The sequence below is a fragment of the Octopus bimaculoides genome, chromosome 2, assembly GCF_046866305.1.
Source record: "Octopus bimaculoides isolate indiv1 chromosome 2, ASM4686630v1, whole genome shotgun sequence".
Lineage (NCBI taxonomy): Eukaryota > Metazoa > Mollusca > Cephalopoda > Octopoda > Octopodidae > Octopus > Octopus bimaculoides.
The window spans coordinates 50,253,270-50,273,584 of NC_142929.1; the positions used below are offsets into that span (position 1 = coordinate 50,253,270).

The 20,315-nt window shown below is 34.1% G+C and overlaps 1 protein-coding gene across 2 annotated transcripts in view; it reads right to left on the reverse strand.

The window, feature by feature from the left end:
- Window positions 1-20,315, reverse strand: part of LOC106873657 (katanin-interacting protein) — a 509,583-nt gene that overhangs the window by 309,403 nt on the left and 179,865 nt on the right. For both annotated transcript variants that reach the window (XM_089344962.1, XM_089344970.1), the window contains exons 26-27: window positions 19,141-19,290; window positions 13,203-13,317 (exon numbers count right to left, since the gene is read on the reverse strand). In XM_089344962.1, coding sequence (XP_089201088.1) covers window positions 13,203-13,317; window positions 19,141-19,290 — 265 coding nt within the window. The remainder of the gene's footprint in view (window positions 1-13,202; window positions 13,318-19,140; window positions 19,291-20,315) is intronic.

Below are 20,315 nucleotides of genomic sequence, written 5' to 3' on the forward strand. Positions count from 1 at the left end.
TTCTAATGATTCTGCTGGCTCACCGCCTTAATAATAATAATAGTAATAATAATAATAATAATAATAATAACAACAACAATAATAATAAACCTTTGTACAATAAGTAAGAAGCCTGAAATTTGTGGGGAAGGGATAAGTCGATTACGTTAAACCCTGTGCTCAAATGGTACTTATTTTATCAATCCCAAAAGGATGAAAGGCAAAGTGGACTTCAGTAGAATTTGAACTCAGAATGTAAGGATGGATAAAGTGCTGCTAAGTACTTTGCTCAGTGTGCTAATGATTCTGCCAGTGCACTGCCTTATGATGATGATAATAATACTAATTTCCTGTAGTAATTGGTGCATTAGGAACTGTGAGTAATGATATAGACAAATGGTTGAAGGAGATTGGAACATAATGTCCTGTAGAGCTTCCCACATAGGGTGCTGGTTCCGGGTTCAGTCCCACTGATTGGCACCTTCGGCAAGTGTCTTCTAGTATAGTCTCAGGCTGACCTAAGTCTTCTGAGTCGATTTGGTAGATGGAAACTGAAAAAAGCCTATTGTATATTTTATATGTGTGTGTGTGTGTGTGTGTCTTCATGTCTGTGGTTGTTGTCTTCCACCACCACCACTTGACAACCAGTGATGGTGTGTTTACGTTCCAGTAACTTAGTGGTTCAGCAATAGACTCTCACAGAATAAGTGCCAGGCTTTAAAAAAATATATACTGGGATCAGTTCATTCGATTAAAAATTCTTCAACTGCACTCTCAAGATTGAAATGAGTGAAGGATAAAAAGCAAGCATTTTGTGTTGTGTGCTAATGATTCTGTCAAGAAGAATGCAATATGATAAATAATAAATAGAGATTGAGTCTGTTTATTGAAATGAATAATATTTTGACAGGACATGTCTTCTTCAAAATGAAATATGAAAAATACACACAAATACAGAAATTTAAAAGTTGAAGTAGAATATTCTATATTGCTTTCCAGACAAAATGACGTTATCAGGTTTTGCTTCTTCATAACCAGTAAGAAGGAAAAAGAAGAAAAAAGGGAAATGGAGAAGGAAGGAAAAAAAAAAAAAAAAGCAAATAGGATAAAGAAAACTCCATCAAAAGTTTTGTGTAAATGTGAAAGAATTCTTCTGTCATTTTGTTCATTCCTCCAGGAGATGATGCTAGTAAGTCACAAATATATTTCACCTTTTTGAGGACTGAAAGTGCAGCAGAGTCAGAATATTTCCTGAGAATACATTTTCAAGAGTTCCTCAAATTTATAGCAATTTGATGTAAAATGTTAGGCAAGTTTTGTCGAAGTACTGTCATTGTACTTGACTTCATACCTATGTCCACTGAATCTTTTATTTCATTTTTCTGTTGTGCAAACTATTATAAATTGAGTTGCATTTGTTGTACTCAGCTGCATACACCAAAATGGTAATAGCTACAGTTCCAATTTTTTGTATAAATTTTAACATTTCTGTAATGAGGTGAAACAAATCTACCAATGTGAGGTAAATCAATCAAAAACAGAGAACATTAAATTTGATCCAAGTGCTTCTCAAGCATGATATGCCGTGCTTGAGAAGACTCATCAAGCCAAGCGAAACCATGATCGTAGCTGACGCCAGTGACATGTAACAGGCACCCATGCTGGTGGCACATAGAAAGCACCTTTCGAACATTAGGCATCATGCAGGTGATAAGTGATTGAGAACTTTGGCGAGAAGCCATGTCTGGAAAGACTCATCAAGCCAAGGGAAATCATAGTTATGGCTGATGTCAGTGTCACATAACAGTCACCTGTATTGGTGGCACATAAAAAGCACCTTTCGAACATTGGGCCTAATGGAGGTGATAAGTGACTGAGACCTTTGGCAATATGCCATGCTTGAGAATGCTTATCAAGCCAAGGGAAATCATAGTTGCAGCCAACGCCAGTGTCATGTAACTAGCACCAATGTTAGTGGGACATAAAAAGCACCCATTACACTCTTGGAGTGATTGGTATTAGGAAGAGCATCCAGCCATAGAAACCATGCCAAATTAGACTGGAACCTGGTGCAGCTCCCCAGCTAACAACTTTCAGTCAAACCGTCTAACCCATGCTCGCATGGAAAGCAGGAGCTAAATGATGACAGCGATGGTGATGATGATGATGATATAATGAAATCAGAGAATTAAAACAAAACCACTCACACATACTTAAGCGTAGAGAAAATGGTAAGATATAGTGTACGCAAATGAAGGAGGAAATTAAAAAAGTGTGCTGCTGGAGAATCAGAGTTATATTAAAAGCTAAACTCATTGCAAGAAATAAGATAATAGAACACTAGAAATAAAACAATGTATACATATACAAGGTATATCAGTTAAAAATTACAGCTTTTAAAGCTATACTTTAAATGCAACTTTAAAATGAGTAACTTAAAGAACTTGGACAAAAGACAAAATAGGAAACTACTACAGCTTTCGGAAGCTACCACCTTAAAAACCAATAGAGACAGGAAGACAAGAGTACACATGGTGGTATATCAGAAGATCACATGAAATTGGTGATGATGATGATGGCAATAGTTACAGAAGTGCTGAAAATAGTTACAGACAGTAAGGAGCTGTATGCTTCTGGTGACAGAATTCCCAGACTTGTTTTGATTCATTACTAGGGTCATTTTCTTTACTGGTATTGTTAATACATTTGGAAAAGGTAGAAGTATTCCAATTTGAATTTTCCCTCCCCTGAAATTCTCAGGCTTTATGCCAACATAACTATTATTAAAACAACATTATTTTGGCAAGTAATCCACAAACATCTTTAATATTTCTCAATATATATTTATGCACTATAATAGCGAGAACAATATTTATGACTAAGGCCAGCCAGCAGGACATTTTGTTCTATTGTTGTTACTCATGTTATTTCATATATTATGTACTGGAACAATCTACAAGCTGGTTAACAGTTTTAACTAATGTATTGTAAGTTGAGGTTTCCTTTGTGTATTTGGTTCCATAGATTTGCACATGATGTATGCTTGTTTGAAGCAAAACTGGTTAAATTTAGCTCTCAAACAAATAACATTAAAATATATAAATAAATTGAAAATATATGATAAGAAATGCTAAGTCATAATGTGAAAATTCAGCATTTTATATTAATAAATAGATTAATGTTTAGCAGCAGAAATCTGTATGATTCACATGTGGTCGCCTTACCCTTTCTCTTTTAACCTCTCTTACTTTCACAATACATATGTACTCACAAAAGCATGATTACGGAAATAATTTTTATAAGTTTATTTGGCATGGTTTTACTACTACACATGCTTAAGATTGATCAATGTTGTGTATTTTAAGTCTGATAGATAGAAACTGTGTGGAAATCTGTATTTCTATCAATTTATCTACCTATCTATCTATAGATAAATACACTGATATATATACATACAAACATACATATATATTTTAAGTTTCTCTCTCCTTCATTAGGGTGTTATTTATATACATATCTGAGGAGGTGCCTCTCCAGTGTCTAAAACTGCAAATATTACGTGATTTTTCTTAATTTTCACGTAAACTGGCATTGCAAATGGAAATGGCATGGAAACATTTGTAACTTATAATTAAAGATGTGTTAATGAATTGTCTTTGTCTTCTTTTGACTGTGTATGTATATGCGTGTGTGTGTGTGTGTGTCTGTGTCTGTGTGTATGTATGTGTGTGTGTGCATATATGTATATGTGTGAGTGTGTGTGTGTATATATATATATATATATATATATGTATATATATATATATATATATATATATATATATATATATATATATATATATAGAGAGAGAGAGAGAGAGAGAGAGAGATATTCAGATGAATATTCCTCGCACTTTCCCTTACTTTGTTGCCTCTATTGAACTCATAAAGCAAAATATGGCAAATATGCTCCTTTGTCACTTCAATTATAGTTTTGAAAAACTAACTGTTAAAATCGAACTGCACTCTTCAAAACTTGCACTATGAATAAGTACTTGACATACAGGTGATGGTGTGTTAAACATCAAATGTTGAAGTGATTGCAGAACGACATGAAATTAAGCCTTTTGCTCAGTCCAGGAACTGAAACCACAATCTTGCAATCATGAGTATAACACTCTAACCACTAGTTCATGTACCTTCTACATACTAAGATACCAAGTATATTATCATATACCAGTATATTCGGAAAAGTCATGGAATGCTTTGGCATGCATTGGTAACGTAATTGAAATGGTTAACAACACCAGGGGCTAAAATTGATTAAAACTAGGTGCAATCAATTATTAAGTGTTAAGTTAATCTGGGTCAACATAACACTGTTATTTTCAGCACTTCTGAATATATAATGTGGATGAAACCTTAAATGATTATATGGTGTAATTAGCCTAATGACTACTGTGTTGGATGGCATTATCTCTAATGTTGTGACTATTGTTGTTTAACTCCTGGCCTGCCCTTAAAAAGCAGGCATATGATCGGGCTGAGACTATCCAGTCATTTTATCTTCAAACATGGCTGTGGTTAAGAAATTTGTTTTGCAACCGCATGCTGTTCAGTTCAGTCCCAGTGTACCACCTTGGTCAAGTGTCTTCTGCTATAACTCTGGACCGACCAATATCTTGTGAGTGAATCTGGTAGGTGTGACTGTGAGGTTAAGAAGTTTATTTCCAAATAACGTGATTTCAGGTTCAGTTCCATTGCAATACACTTTGGTTAAGTGTCTTCCCCTATGACTCTGGGGCAACCAAAGCCTTGTGTGTATATATGTTTGTGTCTCTTTGTCTTGCCATGGCATGTTTGTTGTAGATAAATGTCAATAATTTCCAACGTACTGAAAAAACATGCCCAGTTATGATGAAATATTGCCTTGCTTGGAAACAAGTAAAGGTTAACAACAGGAAGGACACCCAGCTGTAGAAAATCTGCTTCAATAAATGCCATCTGATTCTTGCAAGCATGAAAAAGTGGGCATTCAAACAATGACAACAACAACGACGATGATGATGATAATGACGACGGCGACGAAGACAACAACAACAACGATTGTTACGATGAGTCAAATTGAACTTCTTAAAACTGTCAAACTTGAAACCTGACCATTATCTCACTATGGTAATATGTGAGATAACAGAAAAAAATTACCCCTAACGGGAGCCCAAATCTAGGCATAATGCTGTCAACTTATTCCACTTATATATCGATGTCTTATTAAAGTTAGAACTAATCTTAGAATAGGAAATAACACAACTAATCATGCTTCCAAACAAAGCTTTTGTTTTATAAAGCAATGTATAAAAAATCTAAAATCAAAAATTCAAAATGTGGAGGACCATAGTTGTTAGAATTCTGGGCTTCTGAGGTTCAACTTGTAATTATAATGCAATAAGGATGAAAGACAGTGTTGAATACAATATTCGAACACAGAGGCATGGAATACCAAACTAGATATCATTAGACGTCTATAAAAGTTCTCCTGCTCTATTGCATTCATCTTCCCCATACAGGAAATGCAAAATTTGGAAAAGAAATAACTATCTTGATAACCAAATAGTAGAAAAGAGATTAAAGGCATCTCTTCATTTTAAAGAAATATAGATATTACAGTTATAACAATAGGGTATCAGACCACGGAAGTAAATCTGTGGAGTTGAAAGGAAGATGCACATATACATTCTTTAGATTACAAATTTCAACACCTGACATCAGTCAATAATAGATGACTTCTGACTTCTTTTGGAAATAATGTAGAAAATAGTGGAACTACATTTCATTCATCATATATTAATAGAGTCAGAAGATAGCTTAAATGTATGCTATATTTATGCAGCATTTTTGTCTACTTAAATACTGATAACAGCTCTCAGTCTTCTGGCTAAGATTTCACAGTGTCTGATAGGAATTGGAAATAAATAACAAAAATAATATTGCAAATCTTCTATTATTTATTCAAATCAATTTCCTAAACAAATTTTGTAAGTAATGATAGTCTTCTAACTACATTGTGTGTATGTCTTGGGTTAGGGATTAACATAAATTACCAGTTTCTCGCTGATATCAGTTACACTACATTACCATATAGTTTTCCAGACTCTTGTTTGAATAAGAAATTGGTACTCAGTTTTGCTGTTTTAAGAGATCAAACTTCAGCTTATGAGTCATGAGCCAAACACAGCTCTCAAACCTTTTGGCTCCCAAGATCATATTGGGCTTCAGTACTATTTTTTTTTTTTTTAAACAGATTGAACATTTTGATACCAACCTACATGAAACTGCCCCTGGGTGTATGTTACATAATTTTTTTGTTTTAAATTGATCTAAATTAAAACCTTCCATCAAAATTTCATGTTCATTTACGTTTGAAACATCAGATTATTAAAAACAAAGTTAACTTACTAAATTCTTCATTATTATCAAAATTAATTGAAATAAAGACAGTGTGTATCAACAGGAATAAGGTAACAAAAGAGTTAAAATCCTAGTCACCAGATTTTAACTATTAACAAGAAATTGAAGACTTAACAAAAGCCCTCAACAAGCAGAGATGGATTAATCTAATTTAATGACTAAAACAATATCATGGTGTATCTTTTTTACTTGTAAATATCATTTTAAAAATATATGTTGCAGCGCTTGAATGTGAAATAAAAAGTATATGTGGGGTTTCTTATCAAATAATTTGGCCACCTTTGCTATATTTTATGGCAATATCCCTTTGTAGTTAGCTTAAATGTACCTGTCCACATACAGGGGTGTGGCAATATTAAGTGTACCAGATACATAACTGAAGTAAAGGTTTATGACTTTGTGCATTTTCTAATAGCAGTCACAGTATTTATTTCTAATTTTACCAAAAGCACAATGCATAAGACTTCAAAGAACAGCTTGTGGGTGATTTATCTAAAACCCAGCACTTAATGTGGGAAAATCTATAACATAAAACACATAAGTCAGATTCCAAATATAGAATATAAGATATTCTTATGTTAGTGTATTATTTCAAAAATTTTTTTTTAAATATTGCTTTATGAACTTATTATATATAATATTCAGTTTGAAGGATATCTCCATAAAGAAGCTTAATTCCTCTCCTTCAATAAACAACACAGATATAATAACATTAAATAACAATATTTAAAAAATATATATACCTAGATAATATCTGTTCAATGTGATGCAAAGAAATATGCTGACAGCAAATATTAAATCTTTTGTTTTTGTATATATGAACATAATATAATGTTAGCTTAAAACACAAATATCGATTGTTTACAAAAAAAACAAAGAGTAAGAAGATATCTAGCATTCCCACCTCCAAAAACTGTAGGGGGAACTGATCCCTAGAAACAATATAGATAATTCTTAATGTAAGTGTATTTTAACATGACATTTTAATACTTTCAGCTTGATCAGTAGAGAAAGATCAATAAAACATCATTTAAAATTTCAAAACAAGTCCCAAATAACTCTTCAAATATGAAGCATGTTCTTTTGGAATAATTTTTTTCCCCACTTTCTACTTCAGTAGTCCCAGTTATTTACACTATCTCTCGAATTTCTAACTACAGATAGATGATGGGAAACCAAGGGAGTTTTTATGATAAATACAGTAATTCATTTTTTTTTTTTTTAAACAAAATATGACAGACTTGTTTTGATAAAAAGTCTCAGAGGAAAAATTGGAAAATAACAAAATGAAATAAGAGAGATTAAACTGATGGTTGTTGGTTGTGCTTGTAAGAAAAATTATCTCCCATGGTGATTTTTTTTAATTATATAACATTTATGAATATACAAAAGGATGGATCTGGTGAACAAACAGGAAAAAAAAAATTACAAAAATGAAAAATATAATACAAGTAAGAATAAAAGGGCTTTTTTTTCTTTTTGGTCTAGAAATACAAAGACTTCATGTAAATATAAATAAATCCCATTTAGCACCATATGTCAAAAAATGAATTTTGGATGAATCTCGATGGGATTAAAAATGCTTATCAATTTGATTATATTATTTGGTTCTATTCCATCTAAATTGAAAGCTTAAGATACATATATTCATAAATGCAAGAATATGCATATACCCATGCAAAAATATGCATATATATAAGCTTATGTGCAGTGTACGTGAATAACAGAATGTGTTGAAGTAAAACATGACTGAATATTGTATAAAAGAGCCACATCTGCATGTATCTAAAAGTACTCAATGTGCAACTGTTCACTCAGATGTTGGGGAGAGATATGACTCTGAGAAAGTATTCTAATAATTTATTAAAAGATATACAACTCTTTTCTTACCTTATTTCTTTTGAAATATACTACCTATGTTTCAATTAATTTTTAAAATGATGAAGAATTTAGTAGAATAATTGTCACTATTAACCTGGTGTTTGGAACATAAATTAACATGGAATTTTTATTGATTGAATGCTCTAATTTTGATCACTTTAAGACAAAGTTTTTAGTATAGAACCAGGAACAGCCTCAGGGTGATTAACTTTAACGAGCCCCATAGCAAAGCTCTCACTTTGGCATTTTCTAGTTCAAGACAATAAGATTGACTACATTCCCCACGATTGTAATTTCAAAATTTTCTAATAAGAGCAAATATTACATCTGCTGGTGTGTGCAAAGTAATATCGAATGAAATAAACCATAGGATGCATGTGTTTCGGTATTGTTACACTTCATCAGCTGCGAATACTGAATCAGTCTTTTACAGCCCTGCAAGAACAGCTGTTCTTATAAATAGAAATGTATTTATTACAGAGTTTTAACAGACTGAATCAACATTCATGGCTATGGAGCATAACAATGCAGATATGCAGGCAACTGGCAATCAGAGGACAACATTAATGACTCAATGATGTTTTTTTCCGCATATATTGTGTATGAGGAGAATTTTCTTCTGAGACAATATCTGCAGTGAGAGATCTTCCTACATCTGAATATCAACAAATGCATTAAATATTGTTAGAGAGAGAGAGAGAGAGAGAGAGTGTGTGTGTGTGTGTGTGTGTGTGTACGAATGTGTGTGTGTGTGTGTGTGTGATTTCATTAAACATGTTTGCCTAAGTTCAAATGTGGGAAGATCTCTTGTTGTGAAAATAGTATTGGGACAAAATTCTCAGACACAGTATATGTGAAAATGTACCAGTGGGCTGTTAATGCCATTGGATTGAAAAATGCATGTATATCTGTATCATTACTCTTCATTTGCAACAAATACTGAATCAATCTTTCGTCACATATTTGTGACGCTGTCAGTGACATTTTTTGTTTTCGCGTGTGTTCTTGTGCCACTTACTCCATTCTGTTTAATGGAGTAAGTGGAGCAAGAACACACAAGAAAATGTCACTGAAGAGGTCACAGATGTGTGACGAAAGATTTCCGGACAATGGACATGAGTTAAAATAATAAAATAAAAACTAATAAACGAGTGAAGAAAAATATACAGTGCATGTGTTTGTTGGGCAAAAAAAAAAAAAAAGACCATCTCAAAATACAACAATGTCTGTTTCAACATACGATTTCACATGAAGAATCTTGCAATACAAATTGATACACACACACACACACACACACATACACATATATTTATAGTTCTTAATGGTATTGTATTCATTGGTTCTTAATTCCAGATGCACAAAATGCTACTTACCCATGAGAATAGAATAACTTTGTATTGTTGATAAGCTTCATCTTAATACTAATTGAGGTGGTCTATAATCAAAGGTGTTTTAACACAATCAGTCTTTGCATAAGATTTTTGGGGAATTTTTTAGCAGTGAATCTGGGATGCTGTTCCTATTTTTCAAACATTAGGGTAAGAGTTGAAGGAGGTTTGGCAGCTATTTCTAATGCCTAGCGCAACCATATTATGATCTCTCATTGATGTGGAATTACCTTGGCTACGGCCAGTTGTGAAAAGGATAATATTTAGTTTCCAAATTAAAAAGACAATGCCTATTTTGTTGCACACATACACAAACACACACAGAGCTAAACCTTCATCACATAATCTTTAAATGATGCATTTCTATGAAAGAGTGTAATAATGATGTTAAATATTGTTCAGTTCTACAATTGCCTCTAGATTTTAACTTTGTTCTTATCTCTAAGAACATTTTATTTTGTAAATATTCATTACTTTGTTTCTTTTCCTGTTTTTTTTTTCTTTCGTTGTTTATTGTTTTTAGTTTTATCTCGATTTATTTTATTTTATTTATTTATACATTTATTTATTTCCAAAATGGAATACTTATCTCTCTTTTACACAGTAATACTGATTGGAAATATATTTAAATATTTTTCTTTTCTTTTCTTATTTTTTTTTTTCAAAATAAAGAACAAATCATAAACAAACAGTTTATCAATAAAAAAGAAAAAGACAAATTTACAAACAAAATGCAAAAAAAAAAGAAAAAAGAAAGAAAGGAAATTAAATTAAAAACATGAATCTCATTAGAGGTTTGCGTCTAAACATTACAGTACGTTCACAGTCTTTCAGTTCAAATCAAGTCACTAAAAATGTAATCTTTTCTTTTATTCCTTTATTAAACTTTCTACCAATATGAATATTTCTTTTTCTCTTTAAAACATTTTGTTGCAGTGAAGAATGTAAATGATTTTATTTAGTGCCATTATGTTTCGTATCATCATTCAATTTCTAAAACCGTGCATGTGTGTGTATGCTTCCATGTATGTCTGTTTGCGACTCGCATTATTTTTGGAAAAAGGAACAAAATAAAAAAACCAATGTGTTCACTCATCCTTAGACCATAATGTACAGTTCAGTAAATATGTTTTTTTTTTTCTACTTTTACCCCAATTCTGTCTACATACAAATCGTTAAACGATCAAAATTTTACTGATGAGGTAATTTATTTTCTTTAGAGCATTATTAAATGATTTTGCTTTTTATTTTCAATTTATTTATCAAAGTTTACTTCAAACTATTTTCAATTATAGTAAAGAATATATTCTATATATGTGAGTGTGTGTGTGTGTGTGTGTGTGTGTGTGTGTGTGTGTGCATGTGTGTGTGTGTGTGTGTGTAGAACAAAAACAAAACAATCAGATGAAATGGCACCTATTTGGAAAACTCCTTTCCTTATCCCCCTGCCCATCTACGCCTACCATCCAGAGTTGAAGTGGGAATAAAAAAACAATTAAAATAAACAAGTAATTTAAATAAGGAAATTATTGATGATGTGCCAAATAGTATAAGACAAGGTTAACAGGGAGAAAATAATTTGCTAAATGATTTGAAAGAAATGAAAAAAAAAGAAAAAGAAAAAAGATCAATAAAATAATAGGAAGAATATTAAGGCAATGAAACAGAAAAAAAAAATACAGAAAAACAAACAGAAAGCAAAAAGTACAAAAAAACCCAAAAATATCACGAGTAAATATTCCGATATAATCATCACAAATGCAAACGATGTTTCGATTAATGTGAAAGAAGTTAAAATAATAATGAGAAGAAATAGCAAAAGTCAGAAAGGCTTCTGAAATTATCAAGTTCTGATTATTGTGAATATATCCTCCTCTTCTTCCTCCTCCTCCTCTTCATCATTATCATTTGGAACATCCACTTTTCCCTTCTTACACAGGTCAGACAGAATTTATTGAGGCAGATTTTGTACAGCCAGATAACCTTCCCGTTGCCATCAGCCCTCGATTGTTTGCAAGCATGGTGATGGTGGTATTTCCCCTAAGTCCAGACATGTCTTCGCAGAACACTGGAAATGGATGACGTTGCTTGTATGACAGCAATACTCATTTACAACTATCATGCAATAACAAGACAAGGACATAAACAAACACACACATGCAGTTCCAGGAAGTAAAGATCTTGATAATAAAGAAAGCAAGACATTACATCTCGTTCAAGAGAGAGGATGAGTGGTGCAACAAGAACAAGCACTGAAGATTTGTAGAATCATCTGGCTCAGAGCTGCAACATCTGATGCAACAAAGTTTGGTTGCCTACATCAGATGGGCCTGGGCAGCTCTGGTATCATAGGAAAGAAGGTGAAACACTTACAGAGTTGCTTCACTGCCTGATATGACACTGGCTCCCACATCTTGCTTATTCAGGAACAGCACATAAATTAAAGCTTTTGGGAGGGGACAAAAAAGCACTTTAGCTGTGAACAATTGTTGATTCTCTTCAAGACATACCACTATTTAATCCTTGTTATCCCTTTCGTATTCAGATTACTCTGCCAAATATAATGCTTTCTTACATTGTTTTGAATTATTCACACAATATCTTCAAGTTTCAACATTTTGATGATGCAATGGCTTAGTATTTAGAATGACACTGTAGGGTAGGTGAGAGGTGTGAGTGTATGAGGGGTAGGTATGAGAGGCAGATTCTGGCCAGTTTGAACAAAGGCAGTAAATTACTTCGACTAGATATGGCCAGTTTAAATGCTAAAGGGTTATACCAACACACTTGAAACCTCCCCACTTGGTACTGTGGCTCAAATTTCCTATTTAACTCTTTTGGTATCATATTTCTATTGAGATGCTCTGTAACTTAGTTATAATTAAGCTAATGATAGGTACATAAATTGTGTCTAAGATTTAGAGGAAGATTTTAATTCAGAACTTTTGAAAACACTACAGAGTCAGAGGTGGTTTCAGCCTGGTTGGTATCAAAAGGGTTAAATTCATCTAGGCTTAAACCTTCCGTCAAAATTTATGCTAATTTATGTTTCAAACACCATCATACTAACGACAAATTATTTTACTAAATTCTTTATTATTTTCAAAATTGATTGAAATAAAGGTGGTGTGTTTGATAGAAAGATGAAAAATGAAAGAAGTCAATTGTATATATATATGTATATAGTATGAGTGTGAGTGTATTTACATGAGTGTGTGCTACCACAACTTGAGATCATGTGACAGTTGTAAACAAGTGTCACCATCATACAAATGATGCAGTTCATCTCCAGTCTCTCATAAAATGCATGAATGGCTACAGGATAATATTACCTTACTTAGAAAAAGGTGAAGGTTGGCAACAGGAAGTGCATCCAGCTGTAGAAAATCTGCCTCAACGAATTCTAAATTCCATCTGACTCATGCAAGCATGGAAAAGTGGATATTGAAATGATGATGATGAATGAAAGGTGATGTGTGGAGTAAAAATATAATATTGTCTACTTACATTTTCCTTTTAAAACTGAGGAATTTTCATTATCAAGGGAATCCATAAGATCTAATGTTGACATGTGGTCTTGTAGATCAGCAGCATTCCCACAAGCACGAGTGAAAGGACGGTCCTTAGAATAACAGGAATAAAAACAAAGAAGACGATTTACAATTATGTTACTGTTTTTGAATTATTTTTATTGGAATGTAAGATACTAAGTGCTATGTTTGTCCCTCTCTACCATTAAAACAATGTCTCCTACTCCTTTAAAACTGGCCGGATGCTATGTACCACAAGCAAATAGAGTAAAATAACATTCTGCATAACATTTATAATTTATATACAAACATTGAATGGGGTTGATAAATATAAGGCTAACTCAAAATGTTATCAGTGGATAATCAGACACAGGTGTTTCAACTTAATTTGGGCTCTTCAGTGAAAAACAAACACATTCAGGCACTCTGAGCTAGGCTAAAATATCTGTTCTGATATAGAAAGCAGTAAACAAAAGATTTACAGATTTGTGCAAAAGCTGGCCAGACAAAAATTAAATCGATATACATGCTTCAAACAGCATTGAATTAAAATATCAATATTTATAACATTTACACTGTATACATAAATGTAGAATGATGTTGGCTGCATTATTTTGCCTCAGATCCCTTGAGTCAAATCCAAAAACAGAGATGCCATTTTTTTTTAATTTTTTTGGTTGATAATCCGTTTAACCACAACAATAACAACAGCAATAGTACACGGTTTTGTAGCACAAGACAGTAATGGAACATAATTAAACATAATACATAGTAATATTAAACATGTACTAAAAGTACATCTAACACAGTAAATCCAACATATAATGAATACATTCTGAGGAGTGAAGGTGACAAGCAACTAAATGACATGAAAATAGGTTGAGAAGGCAATTATTTATGTAAATTCCTATTTTAGTACCCTTAAGAAAAGCTTTCCTACCACATCAATTCTATAATAGGAAAGGTAGGAAATCAATCGATATTGCAGCACTGAGATACTTCAAAGAAATTACATTTGATTTTTAGTAACTAAAATCTTCATTCAAAGCAGTTGTAATAAAAAAAAAAGTCTAGCAAAAAATATTATTTGGTAATTATGATGATGAACCACTAGAGTGTCTCCTTACAAAGCCAAGACTTTCATGAGACGAATGATTTTATTTTAATGACACCAAAAGAATGAAGGACTTTTCAATAAAACAAATACCAGTCATGTACTGAAATTGATTTGACTGTCATCAGTTCTTGAGATATCTTGTCCACGGAGAAACAAACTAACAAACACGATTGAAAACAATACCTCTGCCTTCGCTAAGGCGGAGGTGGTGGTAATAATAATAATAATATAGAAAGGATTGAGGTAACTCCTCTTTTCTATCAATCCTTTCTATTTTAACCAAAATGAAGTAGATTGACAAATTTATTTTTTGAACCAGTTGAAGACACATGAGATGTCGAAATATTGTTCACTAGATAACAAATGGCACTCTTCTTTTAATTTTGACTTTAATAATAATAATAATAATGATGATGATGATGATGATGATGGATGGAAAACAAAAAATTACAATCACTGAAAATTTGAAATTGCAAGAATCTGGAGTATAGAAACTGTGGAGGTTTTGCATCTAATAATTGGTGCATTGGGAACTAAGCAAAGATATAGACAAATAATTGAAGGAGAATGGAACAGAGCTTCACCAGAAAGTTTGCCTTGTGGACAGGAAAGAATGTCAGGAAGGTTTTAAGCACTTGAAAAACTATTGAAAGCTTGTGGTTACCTAAGATTACAGGTAGTAACCTGCCACCCACATAAATTCTACCAGGACTAAGATTGAACTTATGTCAAATCAAAATGATAATTGTCATCTTCTTTTACTTGTTTTAATCATTGGAATGTAGCCACGTGGGGCACTGCCTTGAAGGGTTTTAGTCGAATGAATCAACCCTTGCATTTATTCTATTGCTTTTGTATGCTGAACAACCAAGTTACAGCGATGTAATCAAACTAACACTGGTTGTCAATAGTATTTGGGGACAAACACATACATAAGTGTATGCGTGTGTGTATGTATGAAAATATGTATGTATATATACGTATATACATATCTTCATATATACAACAGGCTTTTGTCAGTTTATGAAGTCCACTCACAGGGTTTTGGTTGGCACAGGGCTATAAAAGACACTTGCCCTAGGTGCCACATAGCAGGACTGGACCCAAAACCATGTGGTTTCAAAGCAAACTTCTTACCACACAGCCATGCCAGTGCCTATTTCAACCCCAAGACATTAATAAATAAACATATTATCTTTTATAAAGGAAAAAAAAATCTCCCTTAGACATTGCAGCAGCAACATTTTTCCATACAATGTCTGGTTTTCACTACTAGACACACATTGATAATTCCTATAATATGTTATGTTGCCTGAGTGTCTTGTTTTCTGAAATAATACAGTTGTTAGATTTGTTGTCTAATATTATAACCATAAAATATTCTTGGAGAAAAACCATTATATACAACACCTGGATATCCGTTTCTTTTTATTTATTTATTTATCTTTTCACAACTTAAAGGGGAACATTTGATAGGTAATGTCTTGTGAAATTATACCTGTCTTGTAAACTTGAGAATTCAAAAGTTCTATGTAGTTTCAATGCATAATCTAATAATCATCAATCACTACCAGAGTCACGGAAATTCTTTAACATTTCCATTTACTACTGTACAGTATTATAGCCACAAAGCAGATGCAACATGGCTGAACAATAAAGCAGCTTGCCCTGCAACCACAAGATTGTGCCTGGCTTGATCCAATAAGCATGGCATCATGTTTAACTCTTTAACATTTAAACAGGCCATATCTGGCCAAAATATTCTACCTGCTTTATGTTTAGACTGGCTGGCTCTGGCCTTTCGCACCTACCCTATAACATCATTCAAAAAGTTAACAGTGACCTCATAAAAATCTCAAAACTACAAAATAATGCATGATTAATTCAAAACAATGTGAACAAATAAGCAATACATTTGACAAAGTAATCTGAAAACTAAAGGGTTGAGTATCTTTTACAACTACTCCAAGTTAACCCAAACCTTGTGCAAGTGGATAACTAGAAACTGTGTGGAAGCCTGTGGGTTGGATTGTACCTGCAGTTCAAAGATGCAGCTATGTCATGCATTGTGTCAAACTGATTCTGCCTAAAAATTATATTTATGATACACACGTTTGTAGAATGATAGCAGATTACACTTTAACTCGACTAGCTTGTAATTCAGTTCTTTGTCTTGCAAGTTACTTGGTGACCCTGCCAGTGCTGATTGATGTCATGTAAAAAGCATCCAGTCCACTCTGTAAAGTGGTTGTTGTTTGGAAGGGCATCCAGCCATAATAACCATGCCAAAACTGATGTCACCTGTGCTCGTGCCACATAAAAAGCACTCAGTTCAATCTGCTGGGTGGGCGGGTGGTTGGTGTTAGGAAGGACATCCAGTCGTAAAAACCCTGCCAGGGACAAGACTACCCTAGGTTACTGTGTCTGTTTTGGCAGGGATTTTTTGGGCGGATGCCCTTCCTAACACTAGCCACTCTGGGACCAGCACAAGCAGGGTCACTATGTAACTTGCGAGAAAAGGAATTTTGAGAGGGCAGGGGCATTTTGTGTCACATGATGATAAGTGCAAGAGAGAGCAGGAGAGAGACGGTGGTGAAGAGCCAGAGAATACTCATGATTAACAAGGATCAGAGAATAGATGGAATGGAAGAGCAAGGAAGAGAGAGATGAATGGTGGCAATTGCCAGGGCATAATATATGCTGCCAGGTATTGCCAAGAAGGCACGAGTAGGAGTGGGGATTGCAGTGACTGGTGAAATCCTGGGTATAAAGATGAGGTGGTGGGGGGAAAGCAGCAATACAGTGAGAAGGGCAGTGAAGTGAGAGAAGGGGAGTAGAAGATAATCATAGTGTATGAATAGGAAATGTGAGGAAGAGAAATCCTAAATGTGAAACAGCAACAACATATGACAAATGAATGCTTTTATGGGGACCTGCCAAAAGCTAGTGAAAAGATCAGACAAAGACAGCTGCAAACTATCTGGTCACTCAATGCACCACCCTGAATAGGAAACATCCAAATCAGTCCTTGTGGAACTCACTTCGTGTTATGTAAGAAGAGGAAAACGTCAACACACTTACATTGACAACTTGATTACAGACACTGGCCTGGAATGTATCCAGGAACTTGAGGCAGTGATGATGAACCAAGAAGTGTGATGGGTGAACTTTGTTGCTGTGGCCCCGAGTTGGAAGCCAGCCATAATGAAGTGAAAAAACATTAAGGGCTTCCTTATGTTTTTTTTTTTAGACTGGTACTTATTTTATCAGTCTCTTTTTGCTGAACTTTTAAGTTACCAGGACATAAACACAGCAACACCAGTCATCAAGCAATGGTGGGAGACAAACACAAACACACACACACATGCACACATATGATGGGCTTCTTTTAGTTTCTGCCTGCCAAATCCACTCACAAGGCTTTGGTTGACCCAAGGCTGTAGCAGAAGACATTTGCCCAAGGTGCCATGCAGTGGGATAGAACCTAGGACCATATGGTTAGGAAGCAAGCTTCTTACCACACAGCCATGCCTGCACCTATCCTTTTTCATCTTTTCTTCAGATCTGTTTGTACAGCAGCTAAAATTTCATTTGCATGTATTCAAAAATTATTCCATTGCTTTCTTTTGAGGAAGCTAATATCTTTCTTGTCAATATTGCTTGCTTCACCTCTAGAAGAAGTCATACTGAATACGCTATAAACGTAGGAAAATTATTTGGATAGAAATAAAATAATAGCTGGAAGCCAGACCTTTTGTCTGTGACATGTACTGGGACAGACAACCAACTAAAACATTTGGACAGTTATCCTAATAATTCCCTGTTTACAAAATAATTCAAAATTGGAAAATTTCTTCTATTAAAACTTGGAAATAATCCAAATTCTTTGCAGCAATTATAAGAAATATTCATATGCATCAAAACATAATAATGATAAAAACAGTGGTGGTAGTGGTGGTGGTGGTGATGATTATGATGGAATTTGCTTTTATCTAGTTCAAGACAGCTAGAAACTTGAAGTGTAGCTGAACCAAAGAGTCATGGCTTGATGTTCAGTGAACAAAACTAACGGAATCACTAACATTATTGTCATGCAAATAACAACAACAACAATGGCGGCAGCGGCAGTGGCGGCGGCGGCGGCAGCAGCAGCAGCAGCAGCAGCAGCAGCAACAACAACAACAACAACAACAACAACAACAACAACAACAACAACAACAACAACAACAACAACAACAACAACAACAACAACAACAACAACGACGACAACAACAACAACAGCTGCAGCAGCAGCAGTAACAACAACAACAGCAGCAGCAGCAGCAACAACAACAACAACAACAACAATTCTGCCCCAAGGCCAGCAATTTCAGGGGAGTGGATAAGTTCATTACATCGACCCCAATGCTTGACTGGTACTTATCTTAACAACCCTGAAAGGATGAAAGGCAAAGTCTACCTTGGTGGAATTTGAATTTGGAACATAAAGACAGCCAAAATACTGCTAAGCATTTTCCCTGGCATGCTAATGATTCTGCCAATTTGCTGCCTTCATGCCCAACAAAAATATTGCCATCCTCCGCTGGTGGGAATGCACCACACTTCTAGAAACACTACTGTAGATAAACTGGGTTTGAATGCCATTTGCTATAAGGGCACCTGGATAAGGGCTGACAAAGAACAACAACACTACCCACAAAACTATAAACAACAACAAAAAACGTTAAAGCAACAACAGCATCAACTCGTTTACCCATGGTTGCTGAACACTCATCAATAATCTCACAAATATTTTTACCTCGTTGTTATTGGCCTGTGCTGCAGTAGTGGGACGCTGGTTGCCAATCTCATCTTCCCAGCTAATATCTTCAAGAGTTTCACCTTCATATGCATCATCATTCCTGGACACAGCTTCAAGTATCTCTTCTTCAACACTAAACAAGATTGTCTGCGTATACGAAAGAAACAGAGCTTATACATCCATACAAATGTGCATACATATATACATTTAATAATATACAGGCATGCCTGGATATGTGCATGAAAATACATACATAAAACAAAATATACAAATCTGCACAGGCACTAACTCCAAATACTGTACATATACACACATGCATGCAAAAATACCTTGTTGATGTTGGTGAAATTCAAATGAAAGAACCTCAGATCTAGGTTAGAAACTGGCTCTTTCTCTATCGGCAAGAAATCTTGAAATAAAACTGAATGACATGCATACATACACACACACACACACACACAAATATATACATATATGTGTATACGTTCATACACACAATTTTCTTACACAGTAACTCAGTGTAATAAAATTTTCATTTTTTTCTTCTTTGGTCAGTATTATTTCTTATTTGCTTTTATCTAGAAATCAATGAAAATGACTACTATTCCCTTCAGACTTTGCTTTTGCAACTTGGACATCAATGTTTTGAAACTGATCTATTATCCATTACATTTCAGACAGATTCACCACTGAGTTGCTGAAGCAGAAATACTATTATAGCAAATATTCTGCTCAATACCACAGATTTGCTTGTTTGCTGCTAGACTTTGACCACTTGTGCATGTCTTTTAGCAGTTGACAATATGTACATCTCTGATCATGAGCAGGATTAGTAGGGGAGCATCACAGCCATGTGTTCAGAGGGATTCTTTGGGGTCTGAATAAATGTAACAAAAGTAAAGTTTGAAAGAAATACTAGCCAATTTTCAAACTTTCTAGGAGAAAGCAAATTGAAAATAACAGTTGCTATCCAAAGACAAATATTATGCTACACATTGTAATCTGTCACACCCCTTTCAAACTTTCACTAAGTTATCCTTTCTAATACTCTATTCCTATTCTCTCTTGTATATTCACCTTTACCATCACTCTCTTTTTCCAGCTGGGGAAGCTATGTTTCTCCTCTTCCAGTTGCCCACCATATTTTCACCTTTCTCAATACTATATTCCCA